The 27,203-nt window shown below is 34.5% G+C and overlaps 1 protein-coding gene across 1 annotated transcript in view; it reads right to left on the bottom strand.

The window, feature by feature from the left end:
• SVEP1 (sushi, von Willebrand factor type A, EGF and pentraxin domain containing 1) overlaps positions 1-27,203 on the bottom strand; it is an 802,056-nt gene that overhangs the window by 548,362 nt on the left and 226,491 nt on the right. The window contains exons 4-7 of the mRNA XM_053702672.1: positions 18,241-18,399; positions 15,841-16,020; positions 5,699-5,878; positions 452-649 (exon numbers count right to left, since the gene is read on the bottom strand). Of these exons, the coding sequence (XP_053558647.1) occupies positions 452-649; positions 5,699-5,878; positions 15,841-16,020; positions 18,241-18,399 (717 nt within the window). The remainder of the gene's footprint in view (positions 1-451; positions 650-5,698; positions 5,879-15,840; positions 16,021-18,240; positions 18,400-27,203) is intronic.

The raw sequence follows: 27,203 nt of genomic DNA, 5'->3' as shown, positions 1-27,203 counted from the left end.
TTCAAGCTGATTCCCATAGAAAGTAATATAATTCTTTGGTGCACAGTGAGGTTTATTTATTTGCCACCTGGCCATTTTAACATAAGATATCTAATTGTGTGTGTTTTAATAAACAGTATCTATCTATCTTTCTATCTATCATCTAGAGTATGTATCTATCTATCTATCTATCTATCTATCTATCTATCTATCTACAAGAAGTCTATTATTGAGGATCTAGGTTATAAAGGATATAATCTCTACAAATTAAACTTACACAAATAAGAAAATAATTACATTGTATTAATAATAAAATAAAATGTGTTATCCGTCTTATTCAGTATGCATAGAAGGCTTAAAATACTTAAAATATGACTTGCCACCTATCGATGAGGACAACATTTAACCCAATACAATGAAATTGTAATTCAAATATTTGTATAATAATATTTATTTTATTTGCTTATGTTACCTCTACAGACAGCTTTGTTGACATCTTCACTCCACTTTCCATTGGCTGCACAACGCACCTCTTTACTTATACTAAACAATGCAAAGCCACTGTGACAACCCATATGGCAGACAGTTCCATAGACAGCTGATTTGTCTCCACAATGTTTGGGGAAAACCAAAACACCATTAGGTTTCTGAAAAGCTGGACATCGGATTTCTGCAAAATATAAACAAACCAAATGCAAATTGAAATAACTTCTTATTATATGGTAGACTCTTTCACGGGTGAAAAATGTATCAACATTTTTCATGAATATATTGAGTGATGTTTAAACATAAACAATATGATTTTTAAATGGAATAGAAAATACTCCAATATTTGCTCTGCATTTTTGTCTTCAAAAATCTACACACTCACAAATGTACAGACAAATTATAGATGAATTAGAAAACAGACAGTGGGTAGGGTCTTTTCATTTTGAGGCTACGAATAGGTCTTGGGCCTCTGCAGTTCTTTTGACTAAGAAAGTGATCGACTGTTCTACTCTCTTCAGACTCTTTTTTAAAGTCTTAACCCAGTGACATCTTACTCCTCCCTGTGTTTTTAAAATGTGCAATATTAATTCTCCATTATGCTAGAGAGAGTGTGGTAGGGTGGGAACATCTGCACATATGTGGTGGGAATGCCCCAAGATTCAACGTCTCTGGTTGAGAGATTTTTTTTACTGTACAAAATTAAAATTTACAATTGTAGATCGCCCTCAAGCTAGAAGTTTCAACTTGCTACCTGGAAAAATCCCTCAACATGCTCTTTACTTACACATCTACAGCTATATATTTATGGCAGTCAAACTTGCTATTGCCAGAGTTAGGCATCGACCGAAGGGCCCTAGGTGGAACCTAGTTCTTTCTATTCTATCACATATGGAATTTATGGAAAGCAAAGTATTTGCAGCTAATAATAAAATCAATTTACACTCTATGTGTTGGGAACTTTGGAAAAAATGTCAGGGTGGTGGATCGGGGTAAGTGGTAAGTGGTAAGTGGGTCTCCTGCATAACATGAATCAGATATACTGTAATATAAAGTACAGTAGCCTATTATTGCTTGGGCAGTTTATAACCAAGGCCTCAACCGTAATGCAGATGTCGGAATATATTTATATATTTATTTATTTGTTTCCTCTACTATTTATTTATTCTCTCAGGAATATAAGAATTTGAATCCCATTGTTTTCTCTCTCATTTTCCCTTTTTTATTTTCTTAATAGAGAGGAGGGACTTCAGATCACACTAAAACCTCTTATTTTAGTTAAAACTTTACATTTTACTTTTTTTTACATTTGTTTTTTTTTTTTAAAAAAAGAGAGAGTCTCTTTTCTTATTACTAATAACTGGTGAATGGGATTTTTTTTTTTAAATTTCAACTCGTCATAAATACTAATGTTTACTGGGTTATACTTTGTGCAATTCTGCTATTTAGATGTTATGCTTTATACTTTTCCAGTAGTATTTTCATATCCATACATTTGTGGTATATGTCTATAGAGATTAGAAATGTATGACTTTTATGTGGTTATATGTGGATGACATGCTGACAGTATGTTAAGTGGACTTGATTTCCTATTTGATAGCTACTCATTGAACTAATGGATTACAACAATAAGCTGATAAACTACACAGTTGATCACAACAACATGTTTAATGGGTTGTTACTTATATGTCTATAATGCAACGTTTGTATGTTTATTCCTCTTATTTTGAAAATTCAATAAAAAAAAATGAATAACGATAAAAAATTGGGCTAAAATTAACAGATCTAGGGCCAGATTACAAGTTCATAGCAAAATATTGCAATATTTGCGCGCAACTGAGTAATACCAGCACATGCAAATGTGCGCTGGTATAACAAGTTAGGTGCAATGCGAACGCAACCTCACATTCCCATTGCTCAGAAGCATTGCTCTCACGAGAACGCACTTCCATAGGCTCAAATGGGAGCCTCACTCTCATGTTGTGACACACGGCATGAGAACTAGCACAGCTAAGGGGGTAAGTCGTGCAGGGATCGGCAGCAAATATAAATGTATATATATATATATATATATATATATATATATATATATGATTATATACATATATATATATATATATATATATATATATGATTATATACATATATATTTATGTGTTAATATGTGTATATACATATATATTTATGTTTAATATGTGTATATACATATATATTTATGTGTTAATATGTGTATATACATATATATTTATGTGTTAATATGTGTATATTCATATATATTTATGTGTTAATATGTGTATATACATATATATTTATGTGTTAATATGTGTATATACATATATATTTATGTGTTAATATGTGTATATACATATATATTTATGTGTTAATATGTGTATATACATATATATGTATGTGTTAATATGTGTATATACATATATATTTATGTGTTAATATGTGTATATACATATATATTTATGTGCTAATATGTGTATATACATATATATTTATGTGTTACTATGTGTATATACATATATATTTATGTGCTAATATGTGTATATACATATATATTTATGTGTTAATATGTGTATATACATATATATTTATGTGTTAATATGTGTATATTCATATATATTTATGTGTTAATATGTGTATATACATATATATTTATGTGTTAATATGTGTATATACGTATATATTTATGTGTTAATATGTGTATATACATATATATTTATGTGTTAATATGTGTATATACGTATATATTTATGTGTTAATATGTGTATATTCATATATATTTATGTGTTAATATGTGTATATACATATATATTTATGTGTTAATATGTGTATATACATATATATTTATGTGTTAATATGTGTATATACATATATATTTATGTGTTAATATGTGTATATACATATATATGTATGTGTTAATATGTGTATATACATATATATTTATGTGTTAATATGTGTATATACATATATATGTATGTGTTAATATGTGTATATACATATATATTTATGTGTTAATATGTGTATATACATATATATTTATGTGTTAATATGTGTATATATACATATATATTTATGTGTTAATATGTGTATATACATATATATTTATGTGCTAATATGTGTATATACATATATATTTATGTGTTAATATGTGTATATACATATATATATTTATGTGTTACTATGTGTATATACATATATATTTATGTGCTAATATGTGTATATACATATATATTTATGTGCTAATATGTGTATATACATATATATTTATGTGTTACTATGTGTATATACATATATATTTATGTTTAATATGTGTATATACATATATATTTATGTGTTAATATGTGTATATACATATATATTTATGTTTAATATGTGTATATACATATATATTTATGTGTTAATATGTGTATATACATATATATTTATGTGTTAATATGTGTATATTCATATATATTTATGTGTTAATATGTGTATATACATATATATTTATGTGTTAATATGTGTATATACATATATATTTATGTGTTAATATGTGTATATACATATATATTTATGTGTTAATATGTGTATATTCATATATATTTATGTGTTAATATGTGTATATACATATATATTTATGTGTTAATATGTGTATATACGTATATATTTATGTGTTAATATGTGTATATACATATATATTTATGTGTTAATATGTGTATATACGTATATATTTATGTGTTAATATGTGTATATTCATATATATTTATGTGTTAATATGTGTATATACATATATATTTATGTGTTAATATGTGTATATACATATATATTTATGTGTTAATATGTGTATATACATATATATTTATGTGTTAATATGTGTATATACATATATATGTATGTGTTAATATGTGTATATACATATATATTTATGTGTTAATATGTGTATATACATATATATGTATGTGTTAATATGTGTATATACATATATATTTATGTGTTAATATGTGTATATACATATATATTTATGTGTTAATATGTGTATATATACATATATATTTATGTGTTAATATGTGTATATACATATATATTTATGTGCTAATATGTGTATATACATATATATTTATGTGTTAATATGTGTATATACATATATATATTTATGTGTTACTATGTGTATATACATATATATTTATGTGCTAATATGTGTATATACATATATATTTATGTGCTAATATGTGTATATACATATATATTTATGTGTTACTATGTGTATATACATATATATTTATGTGCTAATATGTGTATATACATATATATTTATGTGTTAATATGTGTATATACATATATATTTATGTGTTAATATGTGTATATACATATATATTTATGTTTAATATGTGTATATACATATATATTTATGTTTTAATATGTGTATATACATATATATTTATGTTTAATATGTGTATATACACATATTAACTCATAAATATATATGTCATCCACACAATGCATTGTACAAGGATTCAAGAGAAAACATTATATCATGAAAGAGAAATAATTTACCATTTTATTATTATTATTTATGTATTTATTTTGCAGAGAAAATGTTAAAGCAATATTAATGTCTATTGTATTTGATACAAATATGATATTTTAAAATGTACTGTGGTTATTTGTTGTCTGAAAATAGATGCATTTTTTTTTTGTTTTTTGGGGGGGGGGGGGGGCAAGGCACAGCAGCAGCCTAGCATGTGGGCTGGCACACAACACACAGCCACTGTGGAAGATCCCAAACTAGTATCAACAACTATTATTTTTTATGGAAGCCTATAGAACATAATAGACATTACCCTATTACTTTCACTATTTTATGTGGCAGCCTGCAATGCTCCCACAGGACACTTAAAGCATTTAAACTTCTTCCTCCCCAGCCAAGGAGCAACAAATACTTTTGTATGCAGCATGACTTTTCTGCTATTTTCAATACAAAATAAATGTAAGAAAATAATAAATAACTTACTAAGTACAAAATCCATTTAAGACATTTTTTTAAATCCTATACAGTAAATGAAGTTAAACTTATGTCGGTACGTTTATTTCCTGACTGTTTCTCTTTGCTGTTCTTCACTTTCTGATTTCTTCCATCACACACCATTAAATAATTACAAAACAACTGCATCAAATTGGGCATAAATGTATACGATATCAGTGAAGTTCTCTATTTGAAGTGGATAAAATACATAAAAATATAAACCTTTACAGCGTGGTTCCTTTGCATCCCATTGTGATGTTCCCTGACAAAATAGCTTGGAGTTTCCCTCTAGCTGATACCCTTCATTACACGTGAAATGGCAAACTGTTCCGTAGTTTATATCGGATGATGAACAATTCATCTTGCCGTGATCAATGCTGTAAAGTTTTGGACATTTTCGAACTGGAAACACAATTCAAAATTATTAATTGGTTCAACAATAACAAAATGTTAGAGAAAAATATCAATGCATTCTATAAGATGTAAAGTTTTCTGTTCATTTAAATGCTTATTTTGACATATTTTAAAAGTGACTTACATTACTTGTTAAGTAAAAAATAATAATATACTGTATAGCTGTTAATTATTTTAATTTAATTAAAGGACACTACCACCTTGTAAAATATGTAACAATATATAAAGTAAGAATACACAGTATTTAGTTTTAGGTTTGCTTTATAATATCAGAGTACTGTTTTAAATATCTGTTTTAATAAGACACAGCCACCTTTGTGATGTTATATCTGCATTTATCTTAGCACATTTTTTTTTTACCATTGCATGGAATGATTTTTCAGTAGGAATGCCTTATATGAAACTAATTAGTGGCAGAGTTTGTTTGATTTAACAAGAATTTTATGTGACAAAAGGAAACCTATTAACAAACGCAAAAAATAAGCGGTATTACACTCTCGATAGTGCTGCAAGTTACTGAAAAACCTTTTTTCTTTTACAAGATATGCCGAGTCTATGGGTTTCATCTTTACTTGCGGGATATTATCCTCCTGCTAACAGGAAGTGGCAAAGAGCACCACAGCAGAGCTGTTACATAGCTCCTCCCCTAACTCCTCCCCCCAGTCATTCTCTTTGCCTATACTAGTAATAGGAAGGGTAAAGTGATAGTGGTGACAAAATGATAGTTTTAATTTCTCCAATCAAGATATTTTTTATTTTAAATGGTACCGGTGAGTACTATTTTAATCAGGGAGGATATGGAAGAAGATTTCTCCCTGAAATCGATGATCTTAGCAGCAGTTACTAGGGTCATTTATGGTTCCCACAAAACTGAAGGTAATATGAAGGAAACTTTTCAGTGTGGAGGACAGTCTCATGCATTAAGCAGCATTTGAGGTATGTGTCAGCCTAATTTTAACAAGGAAACCTTGTATATCAGAATTGGCTGTATTTAGTTCCTTATAAGGAACAGGATAAGCAGTAGTCCTAAATGTAAAGGTTAGTTACTGTCCTACTGGGTGTTTTTTTCTTTATTGCAATATAATTGACACTGGGACCTTTTATTCATAAATTTATATGACACAAAAGTAAAAGAAATTTATTTATTTATTTATTTTATTATAAAACTGTTTGGGGACCACTTGGCTGTTTATAACCGCTTCCCATGCAGTATTTGAATTTCTAAGTGCAACGTCCATTGTTGGCGGGGCCTGTTTTCGCGCCTCAGTTGCGCAGTTTACTCTGAAGGAGACAGCAGACATTCGCTCCGGTTGGGCCCTATCTGTGTTTTACACTATCCGGATTGGTGTCGATTCATTTGGCAGTTCTCTGGGGGCAGGTAGGCACCACAGCAGAGCTGTGGCGAGGTGCAGGAGTCATTATTTAGAAAATTGTATTATTTTTCTTATTTGATGTTCCTGTAGAGAGTAAATTCAATATTTGCATGTGAATGCAATAATTTTTAGAAACATTATATATCCATACATAGGTTTTTAAATGCTCATAGACGTTTTGAAGCATATTTGAGGAAAAAATGTGTGCTTTTATTTCTTATAGGCACAGTACTCGTTTTTTGCAAAATCGTTTTTTGTTAATTAATAAACTATTTACCAACTGTTGTGGTTATTACTACTTTGTTCAACATGTCTGACATTGAGGAAACTCATTGTTATATATGTTTAGAAGCCATTTTGGAACCCCCTCTTACTTTGTGTACCTCTTGTACTGATAGAGCCTTACAATGTAAGGAACATATTTTAGGAAATTAAAGTGTGTCTAAGGATGATTCTCAGTCTAAAGAGAATCAGGAAATGCCATGTAATTTTCCTCAAGTGTCCCAACTTTTAACACCCACACAAGTGACACCTAGTACATCTAGTGCGTCTAATTCTTTTACTTTGCAAGATATAGCTACAGTTATGTCAACTACTCTCAATTAGGTATTTTCTAAACTGCCAGTTTTGCAGGGTAAACGCAGTAGGCCAGGTATTAATGTAAATACTGAACCCTCTGATGCTTTATTAACTATTTCCAATGTACCCTCACAATGCTCTGAATTGGGGGTTAGGGAATTATTGTCTGAAGGTGAAATTTCAGATTCAGAAAATATTTTACCTCAGACAGATTCGGACTTTAAATTTAAACTTGAACACCTTCGTACAGTGGGGGAAAAAAGTATTTAGTCAGGCACCAATTGTGCAAGTTCTCCCACTTAAGAAGATGAGAGAGGCCTGTAATTTTCATCATAGGTATACCTCAACTATGAGAGACAAAATGTGGAAACAAATCCAGACATTCACATTGTCTGAATTGGAAAGAATTTATTTGCAGATTATGGTGGAAAATAAGTATTTGGTCACCTACAAACAAGCAAGATTTCTGGCTCTCACATACCTGTATCTTCTTCTTTAAGAGGCTCATCTGTCTTCCACTCATTACCTGTATTAATGGCACCTGTTTGAACTTGTTATCAGTATAAAAGACACCTGTCCACAACCTCAAACAGTCACACTCTAAACTCCACTATGGTGAAGACCAAAGAGCTGTCGAAGGACACCAGAAACAAAATTGTAGACCTGCACCAGGCTGGGAAGACTGAACCTGCAATAGGCAAGCAGCTTGGTGTGAAGAAATCAACTGTTGGAGCAATAATTAGAAAATGGAAGACATACAAGACCACTGATAATCTCCCTCGATCTGGGGCTCCACGCAAGATCTCACCCTGTGGGGTCAAAATGATCACATGAACAGTGAGCAAACATCCCAGAACCACACAGGGTGCCTAGTGAATGACCTGCAGAGAGCTGGACCAACGTAACAGAGGCTACCATCAGTAACACACTACGCTGCCAGGGACTCAGATCCTGCAGTGCCAGACATGTCCCCCTGCTTAAGCCAGTACATGTCCTGGCCCGTCTGACGTATGCTAGAGAGCATTTGGATGATCCAGAAGCAGATTGGGAGAATGTCATATGGTCAGATGAAACCAAAGTAGAACTGTTTGGTAGAAACACAACTTGTCGTGTTTGGAGGAGAGAGAACACCATACCTACTGTGAAGCATGGGGGTGGCAACATCATGCTTTGGGGCTGTTTCTCTGCAAAGGGAACAGGACGACTGATCTGTGTACATGAAAGAATGAATGGGGTCATGTATCGTGAGATTTTGAGTGCAAACCTCCTTCCATCAGCAAGGGCATTGAAGATGAAATGTGGCTGAGTTTTTCAGCATGACAATGATCTCAAACACACCGCCCGGGCAACGAAGGAGTGGCTTCGTAAGAAGCATTTCAAGGTCCTGGAGTGGCCTAGCCAGTCTCCAGATCTCAACCCCATAGAAAACCTTTGGAGGGAGTTGAAAGTCCGTGTTGCCCAGCAACAGCCCCAAAACATCACTGCTCTAGAGGAGATCTGCATGCAGGAATGGGCCAACATACCAGCAGCAGTGTGTGACAACCTTGTGAAGACTTACAGAAAATGTTTGACCTCTGTCATTGCCAACAAAGGATATATAACAAAGTATTGAGATTAACTTTTGATATTGATCAAATACTTATTTTCCACCATAATATGCAAATACATTCTCTCCAATTCAGACAATGTGATTGTCTGGATTTGTTTCCACATTTTGTCTCTCATAGTTGAGGTATACCTATGATGTAAATTACAGGCCTCTCTCATCTTCTTAAGTGGGAGAACTTGCACAATTGGTGGCTGACTAAATACTTTTTTTTCCCCCACTGTATGTTACTCAGGGAGGTCCTAGCAACTCTGGATGATTGTGAACCCATTACAATTCCTCCAGAAAAAGTGTGTAAGATGGATAAATATCTAGAGGTTCCTACTTACACTGCTGTTTTTCCGATTCCCAAAAGAATTTCGGAAATTGTTAGAAAGGAATGGGATATACCAGGTATACCGTTCTCTCCCCCTCCTAATTTTAAGAAAATGTTTCCCATATCAGATACCATTAAGGACTCTTGGCAAACGGTCCCTAAGGTGGAGGGAACAATATCTACTCTAGCTAAACGTACAACTATACCTATTGAAGATAGTTGTGCTTTCAAAGACCCTATGGATAAAAAATTAGAGGGTCTTCTAAAGAAATCATTTATTCACCAGGGTTTCTTGTTACAACCTGCTGCCTGCATTATTCCAGTAACTACGGTGGCAGCTTTTTGTTTTGATGCCCTTGAAGAGTCTCTGAAAGTAGAGACGCCCCTAGACGACATTTTAGACAGAATTAAAGCTCTCAAATTAGCTAATTCTTTTATCACTGATGCTGTTTTTCAGATTACTAAATTAGCAGCAAAAAATGCAGGTTTTGCAATATTGGCGTGCAGAGCGCTATGGTTAAAATCGTGGTCTGCTGATGTATCATCAAAGTCTAAACTGTTAACTATTCCTTTCAAGGGTAAAACTCTGTTTGGCCCTGAATTGAAGGAAATCATTTCGGACATTATTGGAGGTAAAGGCCATGCCCTACCTCAAGATAAACCTCTTAGGAAGGGTAAACAAAATAATTTTTGTTCCTTTCGAAATTTCAGAGGAGTACCCTCTGCATCCTCTTCCACCAATAAGCAGGAAGGAAATTTTGCTCAATCCAAGTCTGTCTGGAGACCTAATCAGACCTGGAATAAGGGTAAACAAACCAAAAAGCCAGCTGCTGCTACCAAGACAGCATGAAGGGGCAGCCCCCTGATCCGGGACCAGTTCTAGTAGGGGGCAGACGTTCTCTCTTTGCTCAGGCTTGGGCAAGGGATGTGCAGGATCCCTGGGCATTAGAAATTATTTCCCAGGGGTATCAACTGGAATTCAAACATTTTCCCCCAAGAGGGAGATTTCATCTTTCAGGTTTGTCTGTAGACCAGACAAAAAGAGAGGTGTTCTTACATTGTGTAAAAGACCTCTATTCCATGGGAGTAATTTGTCCAGTTCCAAAACTGGAACAGGGACAGGGGTTTTACGAAAACCTTTTCGTGGTTAAAAAAAGGAGGGAACTTTCAGACCTTTTTTGGATTTAAAGTTCCTGAACAAATTTCTCAGGGTCCCATCGTTTAAGATGGAGACTATTTGAACAATCTTACCAATGATCCAGGAGGGTCAATACATGACCACCGTGGACCTGAAGGATGTGTATCTTCACATTCCTATCCACAAAGATCATCATCAGTTTCTAAGGTTTGCCTTTCTGGAAAATCATTATCAGTTTGTGGCCCTTCCCTTTGGGTTGGCCACAGCTCCAAGAATCTTCACAAAGGTGCTAGGGTCCCTTCTGGCAGTCCTCAGGCCGTGGGGCATAGCAGTAACGCCCTATCTGGATGATATTTTGGTTCAGGCGTCAACTTATCATCTGACCAAATCTCACACAGACATTGTGCTGTCCTTTCTAAGAACTCATGGTTGGAAAGTGAATATAGAAAAGAGTTCACTTATTCCACAAACGAGAGATAGACTTGGTAGACATGAACATTTTTCTGATGGAGGTCAGAAAATCAAAAATTCTAAATACTTGCCGAGCTCTTCAGTCCATTCCTCGGCCATCAGTGGCACAGTGTATGGAAGTCATTGAATTAATGGTAGCAGCGATGGACATCATTCCGTTTGCTCACTTTCATCTCAGGCCACTGCAACTGTACATGCTCAGACAGTGGAATTGGGATTATTCAAATTTATCTCCTCAGATAAATCTGGATCAAGAGACCAGAGACTCTCTTCTTTGGTGGTTGTCACAGGATCATCTGTCCCAAGGAATGTTCTTCCGCAGACCATCATGGGTTATAGTGACAATGGACGCCAGCCTCTTGGGCTGGGGTGCAGTCTGGAATTCCCTGAAGGCTCAGGGAACTTGGACTCTGATGGAGTCTCAGTTGCCAATCAATATTCTGGAATATATCATTCATCAGGGGGGAACAAGAAGTTCTCTTGCGATGATAGAGGTATCAAAGATAATCCGATGGGCAGAGATTCACTCTTGCCATCTATCAGCAATCTATATCCCAGAAGTAGAGAACTGGGAGGCGGATTTTCTAAGTTGTCAGACTTTTCATCCGGGGGTGTGGGAACTCCATCCGGAGGTGTTTGCATCGTTGATTCATCAATGGGGCACACCGGAACTGGATCTGATGGCATCTCGACAGAATGCCAAACTTCCACGCTACGGGTCCAGGTCAAGGGATCCCCAGGCTGTACTGATAGATGCTCTAGCAGTACCTTGGTCGTTCAACCTGGCTTATGTGTTTCCACCATTTCCTCTACTGCCTGTGTGATTGCAAGAATCAAACAGGAGAGAGCTTCAGTAATTCTAATAGCGCCTGCATGGCCTCACAGGACTTGGTATGTGGATCTGGTGGACATGTCTTCTCTGCCACCGCAGAGACTACCATTGAGACAGGACCTTATAATTCAAGGTCCGTTCCAACATCCAAATCTAAATTCTCTGCAGCTGACTGCCTGGAGATTGAATGCTTGATTTTATCTAAGCGGGGATTCTCTGAGTCAGTCATTGATACTCTGATTCAGGCTCGCAAGCCTGTCACTATAAAGATTTATCATAAAATATGATGTAAATATCTTTACTGGTGTGAATCCAAGGGTTACTCATGGAGTAAGATTAGGATTCCTAGGATCTTGTCCTTTCTCCAAGAAGGATTGGAAAAAGGATTATCTGCTAATAAATTATTATTGATTATCTGCTCTAAAAGGACACATTTCTGCTTTGTCAATTTTATTACACAAACGTCTGGCGGATGTCCCAGACGTTCAGTCTTTTTGTCAGGCTTTAATCAGAATCAAGCCTGTGTTTAAATCTGTTGCTCCACCTTGGAGTCCGAACTTAGTTCTTAAGGTTCTTCAAGGGGTTCCGTTTGAACCCATGCATTCCAAAGATATTAAACTGTTATCTTGGAAAGTTTTATTTTAAGTTGCTATCTCTTCTGCTTGAAGAGTTTCTGAGCTTTCTGCTTTACAATGTGATTCGCCTTATCTTATTTTCCATTCTGATAAGGTGGTTTTATGCACTAAACCTGGATTCCTTCCTAAGGTTGTTTCAGGTAAGAATATTAATCAGGAAATTGTTGTTCCTTCCTTGTGTCCTAATCCTTCTTCTAAGAAGGAACGTCTATTACATAACTTGGATGTGATCCATGCTTTAAAGTTTTACTTACAAGCGACCAAGGATTTCAGACAAACATCCTCTCTTTTGTAGTTTATTCTGGAAAACGTAAGGGTCAAAAAGCTACGGCTACCTCGCTCTCTTTTTGGCTGAAAAGCATCATCCGTCTGGCATATGAGACTGCTGGACAGCAGCCTCCTGAAAAAATTACGGCTCATTCCACTAGAGCTGTGGCTTTTAAAAACAATGTTTCTGTTGAACAGATTTGTAAGGCTGCGACTTGGTCCCCCCTTCATACTTTTTCCAAATTTTCCAAATTTGATACTTTTGCTTCTTCTGAGGCTATTTTTGGGAGAAAGGTTCTTTAAGCAGTGGTGCCTTCTGTTTAGGTTCCTGTCTTGTCCCTCCCTTTCATCCGTGTCCTAAGCTTTGGTATTGGTATCCCACAAGTAAGGATGAAACCCGTGGACTCTGCATATCTTGTAAAAGAAAGGGAAATTTATGCTTACCTGATAAATTGATTTATTTTTACGATATGCCGAGTCCACGGCCCACCCTGTCATTTTAAGACAGGATTTATTTTATTTTTTCAAAACTACAGTCACCCCTGCACCTTTTAGCTTTTCCTTTCTCTTCCTATACCTTCGGTCGAATGACTGGGGGGAGGAGTTAGGGGAGGAGCTATGTAACACCTCTGCTGTGGTGCTCTTTGCCACTTCCTGTTAGCAGGAGGATAATATCCCACAAGTAAGGTTGAAACCCGTGGACTCTGCATATCGTAAAAGAAATCAATTTATCAGGTAAGCATAAATTTCCTTTTTGTTGTGCGGTATGGTGCGTTAAGCTCCATACCACACAAAACCCAAGGCCTGACTTCACGTGCTCGTGCACGGTGTCAGCAATAGACATCATTGGAGAGAAAGTGTTAGAAAAAAACTAGCACCTGCGATCGCAGAATGGCGATCGCCGTAAGGCAATACCCATTGATGTCTATGGAGAAAACAAAGTTATGTAAAAATCCACACCCTAACATAAAGCGCTAGTCTAAATACCCCTAATCCACCACCCCTTGACATCTCCAACACTAAATAAAGTTATTACCCCTAAACTGCCGCCCCTGCATCGCTAACACCTTAATAAACCTATTAACCTCTAAACCGCCGCCCCCCACATCGCTACTACTATAATAAAATGATTAACCCCTAAGCCACTGGCCCTCCACATTGCTACTACTATATTAAAACTATTAACCACTAAACCGCCGGCCCCCCACATCACTACTACTTTAATAAAACTATTAACCCCTAAACACTATCCCCTATACTTTAAATTAAATTTACAATATAACTATCTTAAAATAAAAAATAATAAATAAGAAGAGTATGGCATTGAGCAATGGTACTTTTTTATTGGACTAACTATACATTACCAGTAATACAGTAATATATAGTAAGCCCAATAAAAAAGTATCATTGCTCAATGCAATACTCTTGTTATTTTGATATCTAAATCTCTGGACTAACACGGATACTCCAATCAACGTGACTATTAAAATAAATAAAAACTAACCTGTGAAATAAAAAAAAACTAAGATTAAACTATTAATAAACCTAACATAACCTTTTTAATAAAATAAAAAAAATTAAAAATAAATAATTACAAAATTAAAAAAACAGTACGAAAAAATTAAAAAATCTATCATTACCAAAAAAAAACCTCTAAAATTACGAAAAATAAAAAAGACTAAGATTACAAAAAATAATAAACAAAATTATCCAAAATAATAAAAATTAAACCTAATCTAATAGCTCTATAAAAACAAAAAAGCCACACCATAATAAAAACACCCCCTAACCTAACAATAGCCCTTAAAAGGGCCTTTTGTAGGGCATTGGCCTAAGTTAAACAGCTCTTTAACCTACAAAAAATACAAATCCCCCCTAAAAGTAAACCCCCCAACCCAACCAACCCCCCAAAATAAAAAACCTAAGTCTAAAAAAAAACCTAAGATACCCATTGCCCCTAAAGGGGCATTTGTATGGTCATTGGCTCTTTTGTGCCCATTATAATAAAAAAAGCACATACAAATATCCCTTTAGGGGCAATGGGTAGCTTAGGTTTTTTTAGACTTAGTTTTTTTTATTTTGGAGAGTTGGTTGGATCGGGGGGTTTACTGTTAGGGAGGAACTTTGTAACTTTTTAGATAAAAGAGCTGATTGCTTCAGGGCAATGCTCTACAAAAGGCCCTTTTAAGGGCTATTGGTAGTTTATTGTTAGCTTAGGGGGTGTTATTATTTTGGGGTGGCTTTTTTGTTTTTATAGGGGTATTCGATTTGGTTTAATTTTTATTATTTTTGATAATTTAGTTTATTAGTTTTTGTAATCTTAGTGTTTTTTATTTTTCGTAGTTTTAGTGTTTGTTTTTTTGGTAATGTTAGGTTTTTTTATTTTTAGTAATTTTAGTGTTTGTTTGTTTTTGTAATATTAGTTTTTTTTTAATATTGTAATTAAGGTTTTTTATTTTTAGTTAATTTTATTTTTTCAAAATAGTTATGTTTGATATGAAGGTGAAGGACAGGACTTGTTACTTGAACTTTGTTAACGGATGTATTTAATAAAATTCACTGACTTATTGTCCTTAAAGGTACATGTCATCAAAAATGTTTCTATCATGATTCAGATAAAGCATGTTATGTTTCACTAAATGTGAAATCTAATTCTTGTTGTTGCTAATGAGTACTTGTAGCTACTATGGCTTTGTTAGAATAAAAGGTCAAACAAAATCATGATTCACTTACCCCTACAGGTGGCTTCTGAACCTGACCACTGTCCATCTGGCTTACAAAGACGAATCTTGCTTCCAACTAAATCATAGCCTGTGTTGCACCGGAATCCGCAAGCAGCGTCAAAATGATTGTTGCAGATGTCCTGGATAAAATTGCCATTCTCAGGCGGAAGTAGCACAGGACAGCGCACAACTAATGATGTTTGTAATGCAAAAAAGAAATGTTATGGGAGAATGAATTCCATTTCAAATGACTTAATAGACAACCTGGCCTAACTTAGGATAATATGCTAATGCTATGTATAAGCACTGCTTTCTAGCTCAGACTCATTCACTTAACTGAACAAATGTTTAGATCATTTTGTTGACTCAAGTACCATAAATCGATTTTGCTATGAGCTAAGTTAAAGGGTCACTGAACCAAAAAATTTTCTATTGTGATTCAGATAGAACATGCAATTTTAAGCAACTTTCTAATTTACTCCTATTATCAATTTTTTTTCATTCTCTTGGTATCTTTATTTGAAATGCAAGAATGTAAGTTTAGATGCCAGCCCATTTTTGGTGAACACACTGTGTTGTTCTTGTTGATTGGTGGGTAAATTCACCTACCAATAAACAAGTGCTTTCCATGGTTCTGAACCAAAAAATAGCTTAGATGCCTTCTTTTTCAAATAAAGAAAGCAAGAGAACGAAGAAAAATTGATAATAGGAGTAAATTAGAAAGTTGTTTAAAATTGCATGCTCTTTCTGAATCACGAAAGAAAAAATTTGGGTTCAGTGTCCCTTTAATCGAAAATAACTAATTTGCCGGGAAAGTAGATCATTATTGGGCTTAACCTTTAAAAGTGTAAATAACTGTAAATGTCTTAAGAGATAGTTGGAGTGTTTGATGAGATTAAAGCTGTACATATATCTTTTTAGAGACTAGCTTGTTTGACAGTTTCATATTCTTGATTATCGTCTGCACATCTGGGAAAGAAAACTCTTTGAAATGGGCTTTTTTTTTTAAGAGATGTTGAATTTTTGGGTTTTGTGTAAAACTGTGCTTGTTCCACACTCCCTAGAGATGCCAAAAAGCAAATTCTATAACCTGCAAATGCTGCAAAAAAATAGTTGACTTCGGAACTCTGCAGCTTTGTAAAAACCTAGGTTAAAGATGTTGCTTTTTGGCATTTAGTGAAGGTGGAATAAAGCATCATTTTTGCACAAAATCTGTTTAATGAAAAGTAAACTTTTTGCTGAATATATTTTAGTATCCTTGATTTAATTTTATTTTCCCCTTGTATCACTAATTGTAACATGATTTTATGATTTTTTTCTGATATCTACATATATTATTTTTCCAAATATTAATTTTGTGAACAAAAGGTAACGTTTATTCTTCTAAGCATTGTGCAGCCAATACCTTAAAATTTTGTAAAACTCAAAATTAAAAAGTTTTGAATAGAAGCATTTTTTTCAGTCTATGGGCTAGATTACGAGTTGAGTGCAATATTACGTTTACGCGAGCGCAATATTTGTGCGCCACTCAGTAATATCAGTGCACATAAATGTGCGCTGGTATTACAAGTGTGGTGAAATCCAAACGCAACCTCATGAGTGCACGCTTTAATAGGCTTCAATGGGGGCCTCTTTTTAAAGCTGATATACACGGCAAACCACCTAGTGCAGTGCAGAGGGTAAACTGCGTAGCGTTGGGCAGCAATAAATAAATATATATATATGTATAGGAATATAAACATATATATTTATGTGTTTATATGAGTATATACACATATTAACATATAAATATATATGTATATAAGCATAGGCATATATATTTAGTGAAAACACAGTCCCCATTCACCTCAATATAAAGGTAATTTAGGTGGCATTTTTTTCTTCAAAAAACCCACATCCCCTCACTTTAACCCCTCATAACAGCTTTGTACAAAAAAAAATGCTCATATTTATTTTCCATTGTTAAGTACTGTAATCTTTAGTTTTTTCTTTTTAACCAGAGGTCTGACCTCTGGTAAATTGTGCTAAGCACAAAGTGAAACCGCAAGCTCACGGGAGCATTAACCAGCCACTTATAATGACTGGTTAATTAACGTGCGCCTGTAAACGGCAAATTTGCCCCTTACAGGAGCACGTTAAGATAGCACTCCACTCATAATCTAGGCCTATGTGTATTAATAAAATATGTAGGTATGCTTAGTGCGCCTGTATTTAAGCACTGCACCTACTCAGAAAGCATATATATATATAAATAAAAAATAAAAAACTCTAGCGTATCTTTATTCTTTTTTTAAATGCTATTATTATTACTATTATCTGTTTAAACATCACATATTTATATTTGTTGTTGAATTACATAAAACTTAACATTGGTCTCAGGTCTGGAGATATTTTGGGCTAAAACACTTACCTTTACAGTTCTGACCGTCATATTCATATCCCTCCTTGCAAACACAGTCATCCACTGAGGTACTGCCTGGTGAAGAGGTGTGGTTTTCATCAGGACATGATGTGCAAGTGCTCACACCACCTGGGGAGCCTTCTGGCTTATATGTTCCTGATGGACAAGCTGAAAGATATAACAAAAAAATCATTAGTTTAGGGGCCATAAACTTGTCAAGGAGCCTTGCTTTAAAGGCAAGATCAGGTTCAAAATTCATTGATCATTGCTTCAGCTGTATTTTCCTTAGTGGGTGTGCTTGCCATAACATCTGTACTTGTATGGGGTGCTCAGCTTATAATATGCTGTGCTTCAATCACTAACTGCTTGCTATACAAAACACATTAACTACAACACATTTAAGAAAAATGCATGCAAAATGGTTTATGTAAATGTTTGTAATTGTAAAACATTTGCATGCCTGCACTTTTTATGGTGATTACGCTGGAGAGAACAAAGGGTGTCTGACTATGAGTTTTTTGGCCATCCTAGAAGTGTGGTCGGTAGTTTTTGTCTACACTTAGGGACAGCATGCGGAATTCACAAAGTCTTTATTGCCCCTGTAAAGTATCTTGTCTCACGGTAATGTCTGAAAGCTGACAAGGCATATGCTACAGTAAAAATGTTTTCTACAGAATTGCTCTCTATACAATTGTGAAGGCATTTTTCAGATGCCAGTATCGGTCACAATGGAAGTTGTTCTATTCCACAAGGTGAATGGTAATAAAATGCTTCTCTTTTAACTCCGGAGAGTGACTCCCAACTTGTGGCTGTGACAAGGAACAAGTGCAAGTCTTTATGAATTGTCCAATTTTCAAATTGCAATGTAGTGTCAAAACTTTTCCACTAGACATTTGTTTTATTAATGGGTTTTATTGCATATTAATCTTTTTTTATTTTACTAACATACTGCATAGTGTAATTAAAAAAAATGGAACCCCTGTTATATACCCTCTTCTTTGCTGTGTGTCCTATAAGAAAATGTGTCATTGACACAGGCCCAGTGTTAGGGTTTATAACCATGATGACACTTGTATTGGCCACATTCTTCTGTAAAATGTCTGACTGACAGGCAGACACTGTTTGAAGAAAATTAAGGTAAACAATCTCACTTTATTTTAGATAGTATATATATTTGTATTTCATTGCACAGCATTAGTGAGACAAAAAACAAGGTTTTATTAAATATAAATATATAAAGTGGAAAAGAGCAACATATTTATACATATTCTGGATTAAGACCATAGCAGATACTGTTGCAGTTAAGGAATACACCATAGTTGATGTCGATGGCAATTTAAACAACAGCAGTTTGGGTAATATATTAGGGGTGGATCACAAAAGCATTTTTTTTTTTCAATAGTATCAATTTATATTTTGATAGCGTTTCCACAATGATTATAAAATTATTGGATGCAAGGTTGCAGTAGTTTTATTAGTGTTGAATATAAAATATAAGGTTGGGACAACCTAATACTAGTAACACACAAAGGGGGGTAGTTATCAAGCCGTCTACTTTTCTTGCTTCGCCGGCCCAATACGCCCGCCTAAGCTCGCCTACCTTCGCCACCGCGGACCTGAAAAAATACGCCTAAGTTATCAAATAAAGCAGTCAAAAAGCCGCGGGGCGATGAGCAGCGGACTGTGACGGTTATCACTCATCCGATCTCGCTGCCCTTCGGCTTTTTCCCAGCTTTATTGCTAGCCTGTCACTAAGCACTCACACTAAACTACACTGTTCTATCCCTATACCGGCGCCCCCGGAGCCTCCCGCAACTCAATAAAGTTACTAATCCCTAAACCGCCGCTCCTAGACCCTGCCGCAACTCTTATAAATGTATTAACCCCTATCCTGCCCCCCCCATACCGTCGCCCTCTATAATAAAATTATTAACCCCTATCCTGCTGATCCCGCACCTCTCCGCAACTAAATAAATAGTTTAACCCCTAAACCGCCGCTCCATGAACCCGCCGCAACCTATATTAAACCTATTAACCCATATCCTGCCCCCCCTACACCGTTGCCACCTATAATAAATTTATTAACCCCTAATCTGCCCCCCACTACGCCGCCGCCACTGTAATAAAATTATTAACCCCTAAACCTAAGTCTAACCCTAACCCTAACGCCCCCCTAACTTAAATATTAATTAAATAAATCTAAATAAATTAACTCTTATTAAGTAAATGAATCCTATTTAAAACTAAATACTTACCTTTAAAATAAACCCAAATATAGCTACAATATAAATAATAATTATATTCTAGCTATCTTAGGATTTATATTTATTTTACAGGTACCTTTCAATTTATTTTAACCATGTACAATAACTATTAAATAGTTATTAACTATTTAATAGCTTACCTAGCTAAAATAAAGAGAAATGTACCTGTGAAATAAATCTTAACCTAAGTTACAATTACACCTAACACTACACTATACTTTAATAAATTATTCCTATTTAAAAATAAATACCTACCTGTAAAATAAACCCTAAGATAGCTACAATGTAATTAATAATTATATTATAGCTATCTTAGGATTTATATTTATTTTACAGGTAACTTTGTATTTATTTTAGCTAGTTAGAATAGTTATTAAATAGTTATTAACTATTTAATAACTACATAGCTAAAAGAAATACAAAATTACCTGTAAAATAAATCATAACTTAAGTTACAATTAAACCTAATACTACACTATCATTAAATTAATTAAATAAATTAACTACAAATAACTACAATTAAATACAATTACATAAACTAACTAAAGTACAAAAAATAAAAAAAGCTAAGTTGCAAAAAATAAAAAAATAAGTTACAAACATGTTACAAATATTACAACAATTTTAAGCTACTTACACCTAATCTAAGCCCCCTAATAAAATAACAAACCCCCCCAAAATAAAAAAATGCCCTACCCTATTCTAAATTAAATAAATTTCAAAGCTCTTTTACCTTACCAGCCCTTAAAAGGGCCATTTGTGGGGGCATGCCCCAAAGAAAACAGCTCTTTTGCCTGTAAAAGAAAAATACAACCCCCCCAACATTAAAACCCACCACCCAAATACCCCTAATCTAACCCAAACCCCCCTTACAAAAACCTAACACTAATCCCCTGAAGATCATCCTACCTTGAGTCGTCTTCACTCAGCCGAGCCACCGATGGAACTGAAGAGGACATCCGGAGCGGAAGAAGTTAATCCTCCAAGCGGCGCTGAAGAAATCTTCCATCCGATGAAGTCATCATCCAGGCGGCGCTGAAGAAAAGTCTTCGATCCGTCCGATGTCATCTTCCAAGAGGCGCTGAAGAGGTCTTCTATCCGGGCGAAGTCATCTTCCAAGCCGGGTCTTGAATCTTCCTTCCGCCGACGCGGAACCACCTTCTTCACCGACGGACTACGACGAATGACGGCTGCTTTAAGGGACGTCATCCAAGATGGCGTCCCCTCAATTCCGATTGGCTGATAGGATTCTATCAGCCAATCGGAATTAAGGTAGGAAAATCTGATTGGCTGATGGAATCAGCCAATCAGATTCAAGTTCAATCCGATTGGCTGATCCAATCAGCCAATCAGATTGAGCTCGCATTCTATTGGCTGATCGGAACAGTCAATAGAATGCGAGCTCAATCTGATTGGCTGATTCCATCAGCCAATCAGATTTTTCCTACCTTAATTCCGATTGGCTGATAGAATCCTATCAGCCAATCGGAATTGAGGGGACGCCATCTTGGATGACGTCCCTTAAAGGAGCCGTCATTCGTCGTAGTCCGTCGGTGAAGAAGGTGGTTCCCGCGTCGGCGGAAGGAAGATTCAAGACCCGGCTTGGAAGATGACTTCGCCCGGATAGAAGACCTCTTCAGCGCCTCTTTGAAGATGACATCGGACGGATCGAAGACTTTTCTTCAGCGCCGCCTGGATGATGACTTCATCGGATGGAAGATTTCTTCAGCACCGCTTGGAGGATTAACTTCTTCCGCTCCGGATGTCCTCTTCAGTTCCATCGGTGGCTCGGCTGAGTGAAGACGACTCAAGGTAGGATGATCTTCAGGGGATTAGTGTTAGGTTTTTGTAAGGGGGGTTTGGGTTAGATTAGGGGTATGTGGGTGGTGGGTTTTAATGTTGGGGGGGGGGTTGTATTTTTCTTTTACAGGCAAAAGAGCTGTTTTCTTTGGGGCATGCCCCCACAAATGGCCCTTTTAAGGGCTGGTAAGGTAAAAGAGCTTTGAAATTTATTTAATTTAGAATAGGGTAGGGCATTTTTTTATTTTGGGGGGTTTGTTATTTTATTAGGGGCTTAGATTAGGTGTAAGTAGCTTAAAATTGTTGTAATATTTGTAACATGTTTGTAACTTATTTTTTTATTTTTTGTAACTTAGCTTTTTTTATTTTTTGTACTTTAGTTAGTTTATGTAATTGTATTTAATTGTAGTTATTTGTAGGTAGTTTATTTAATTAATTTAATGATAGTGTAGTATTAGGTTTAATTGTAACTTAAGTTAGGATTTATTTTACAGGTAATTTTGTATTTCTTTTAGCTATGTAGTTATTAAATAGTTAATAACTATTTAATAACTATTCTAACTAGCTAAAATAAATACAAAGTTACCTGTAAAATAAATATAAATCCTAAGATAGCTATAATATAATTATTAATTATATTGTAGCTATCTTAGGGTTTATTTTACAGGTAGGTATTTATTTTTAAATAGGAATAATTTATTAAAGTATAGTGTAGTGTTAGGTGTAATTGTAACTTAGGTTAGGATTTATTTCACAGGTACATTTCTCTTTATTTTAACCATGTACAATAACTATTAAATAGTTATTAACTATTTAATAGCTTACCTAGCTAAAATAAATTGAAAGTTGCCTGTAAAATAAAAATAAATCCTAAGATAGCTAGAATATAATTATTATTTATATTGTAGCTATATTAGGGTTTATTTTAAAGGTAAGTATTTAGTTTTAAATAGGATTCATTTACTTAATAAGAGTTAATTTATTTAGATTTATTTAATTAATATTTAAGTTAGGGGGGCGTTAGGGTTAGGGTTAGACTTAGGTTTAGGGGTTAATAATTTTATGACAGTGGCGGCGGCGTAGTGGGGGGCAGGATAGGGGTTAATAAATTTATTATAGGTGGCGACGGTGTAGGGGGGGCAGATTAGGGGTTAATAAATTTATTATAGGTGGCGACGGTGTAGGGGGGGCAGGATAGGGGTTAATACATTTAATATAGGTTGCGGCGGGTTCAGGGAGCGGCGGTTTAGGGGTTAATACATTTATTATAGTTGCGGTGGGCTCCGGGAGTGGCGGTTTAGGGGTTAATATGTATAGAGTAGCTTGCGGTGGGCTCCGGGAGCGGCGGTTTAGGGGGTAATAACTTTATTTAGTTGCGGCGGTGTAGGGGGGGGCAGATTAGTGGTGTTTAGACTCGGGGTACATGTTAGGGTGTTAGGTGCAGACATCTCCCATAGAAATCAATGGGATGTCTGTCAGCAGCGAACTTGTACTTTCGCTATGGTCAGACTCCCATTGATTCCTATGGGATCCGCCGCCTCCAGGCTGGTGGATTGAAAACCAGGTACGCTGGGCCGTAAAAGTGCCGAGCGTACCTGCTAGTTTTTTGATAGCTAGCAAAAGTAGTGAGAATGTGCCGCACTTGTGTGCGGAACATCTGGAGTGACGTAAGAATCGATCTGTGTCGGACTGAGTCCGGCGGATCGATGCTTACGTCACAAAATTCTACTTTTGCCGGTCTCGAGCCTTTGATAACTAAGGCGAATCAGCCTCGCCACAAATACGCTGCGGAATTCCAGCGTATTTGAGGTTGACGGCTTGATAACTAGGCCCCAAAGTGCCATTAGAATGATGATGGATAAATGCAGGCTGACTCCAGCATAGTTTTAATGTATTTATCCATTTTTTCACCATTGAAAAAAGTTTTTTTTTTTAAGCACTAATCACACCCAGTGAAATAAAATGTTCTCCACCCACAATTTGCCTTATTTGGAGGAGCCAATCTGGGATTTACTCCACAGACAACAAGGCTCACCACATTCATAAAGTTACTTTACAGTTGTTATTTGATAAAGCCAATTAGGGAACGATATATAGCAGAATAAGACTTGAGAAGTCAGCAAAGTGCATTTCATGTTTAGAGAATAAGAAATTGCTCAATTTTCAGAGCTAAATTACATGAAATTCATGCAAAATAAATAATGAAAATATATTGCAAAGTTGTTTTAGTACGTATAACTAAATATTGTATATACAAATCTCAAGGTGTTTACTGTCCCTTTAAGCCCTAAATGATCAACAATGTATTAACAAGTATGAAGTGAATGAAGGGATAGGTTCCTGTAATTCCCTTAGATTATTTAAAGTATAAAGAGAAAAAAACAAACAGATTTTTATCAGTTCCATGACCAAAATATGATGCAGATTGAGTTATGAAAGCCTTCCAATGTTAATGAAAAACAAAGAAAAATGTTAAAATAAATATCATAAAAAGAAGATAAAAATATCTCTTTTTTTAAACCAGACTAAATGGAAATCAGATTATTCATGTTCAAGGCTCTATGTAAATAACATACTTCGTACATTAATGGATAAAATAGTTTATCAGATTTATTAACATTATTTTCATTCCTTTTGTAACTGTAATCATCTAATTGAAAACATATTCAAAATTTTCAGAATTAGATTAACCAGTCAAAGAACATTACTTCCAGACATTTATGTGCCTAGTAGTTCATTTTGTTATACGCCAGTTATGATATTCTGATTTTACTTAGTTACAGACTACAGGACCATTATAGCTTTGATCTCATTCATTTAGCATTTCTAACCAAGCAATCTGCTCTAAACTCTTATTTAATGTGAGTTTGTCTGAGGTCTGGTATAACATACATTCTATAGTGCTGTAGTGCTGGTATTACTCTACTTCATTATGACAAAATATTCAAATCTAAATACTGATTTTGGAAATTATTTTGTATATCTAATTTGATTACAGTATATTTGAGATGTACAGTTTTGGGTACTCGCCAGGCTGACAGACAAACTGAATTGTTGTGTGATGTTAAAAATGATCCCGATTGGTACATATGGATCCTATAAATTAATATATTTGCCCTAGAGAAACCATAAATCAGCTTTAATATTTATATTATTAAAATTGTGTATGTTAAAACAGGAATTGAAGAACTCTGAACATTTAAAAAAACAAAGTGTTAAACTGAGGGTTTTTTTTGGTGCGTGGTTTAAGTAAAATCATATTTCTTTTGAAGATTGTATTTACATTAGACTAAGACTCTGTATTATATCAGTATGATCACTTGTCCCTTTGGACAACACAGATTTAAATGGAGGAGGTGGTGGGTGACATTACAGAGTCCCTATCCCCCCTCCCCTTTATGCTCAGTAAGTGAGGTCCTTTATTTAAAAGGTAATATTTTATCTTTAATTATAACTGCCTTCCCCAATTAAGGAAATGTTGTAATAAGTGCTAGGTATGTCTTATAGAGCCCTATTTTCCTTTGTAAATCACAGAGGTGCATGTGTCCCCATTTTCAAGGGGAAATTACTCCTTAAAGGGCCACTGTAAGTAAATATTTTCTATGCCTGTTACTAACTAACTATTCCAAATACACTTTTTATCAATAGCATTTCATTAACATATCTCTACCGTATATCAGAAATCTTGTCTGCAAATTTAATTGTTTTCCAAACCCACTCCGTGGGTATCCTTTGCTCTGTACCAATCCGTTTACAATACCTAGGTTTCAAAATGGCGCTTTAAACACAAAGTTATTGGTTTAAGTATTTTGAACATGCAGTGCTGAAAATAGTGGGCAGGATAACGTGACATCATCGGCGAATAAAATATATAACTTTTAGAACGTTATGAAACTTCGTTTTGGAGAAAATATAGGTCAGTAGGTTTTAATTAATGTTTATTAACTTTAATATGTTTGTTGTTTAGCTTAAAAATTATAACAGAAAGTAATCCTTTAAGTTAATGTTACTTTTAGGTGACTGTTTTTTATCTCCTAAAACCCCATGTTCCTTAAAGACAGAATCAACTTAAAAACTTAAATAAACTTATAAACAAGCAAAACCTCATATCAAATAAATTACCCTCTTTCAAATAAGAAATTTGAAGCCCCTCTAGGTATTAACAATTGCAAAGGAATTACAGTCAAATGTTTACTAGATGATTAGGTCCATTATCTTAATTACTACGAACCAGAAATTCCTACACTAGATCCTCACAAACTAGAAAATCATCCCAATGTAAAGAAATTGAGCAAACTCTTGCCCAACTTATTTGACACTAAATCCAAAATTTGTCTTTCATGATTCAGGTAGACAATACAATTTTAAACAACATTTCAATTTACTTCTATTATCTCATTTGTTTCATTCTTTAGATATCATTTGTTGAAGAAATAGCAATGCACATGGATGAGCTAATCACACAATGCATCTTAGTGCAGCCACCAATCAGTAGCTACTAAGCCTATCTAGATGTGCTTTCCAGCAAAGGATATCAAGAGAATGACGCAACTTAGATGATAGACGTAAATTAGAAAGTTGCTTAAAATTGCATGCTAGTTCTAAATCATGAAAGAAAAAAAATCTGTGTTTCATGTCCCTTTAATTTAAAAAACTGTGTGGAAGAATGACATGATTGAGGGTAGTGAGCAATTTGGCATGACAGCCAAATGTTTTACGATACACAGCTTGGGATAAAGAGTAAACATTATACAATTTTTGGAAAAGGCGGTATGGACAGAAAACATTGTATTGTGGTACCTAAGACCACTAAATACAGAACAGTAGAATTACACAGTTAACATGTGCATAATAAAATACAATGCAATAACACTTACTCTGAATTTCAAATAAGCAGTAGATTTTTTT

This window comes from Bombina bombina, chromosome 2, assembly GCF_027579735.1.
Source record: "Bombina bombina isolate aBomBom1 chromosome 2, aBomBom1.pri, whole genome shotgun sequence".
Classification (NCBI taxonomy): Eukaryota; Metazoa; Chordata; class Amphibia; order Anura; family Bombinatoridae; genus Bombina; species Bombina bombina.
The sequence above is the reverse complement of the archived record's forward strand: the minus strand, read 5'-3'. Positions and strand labels throughout refer to the sequence as shown.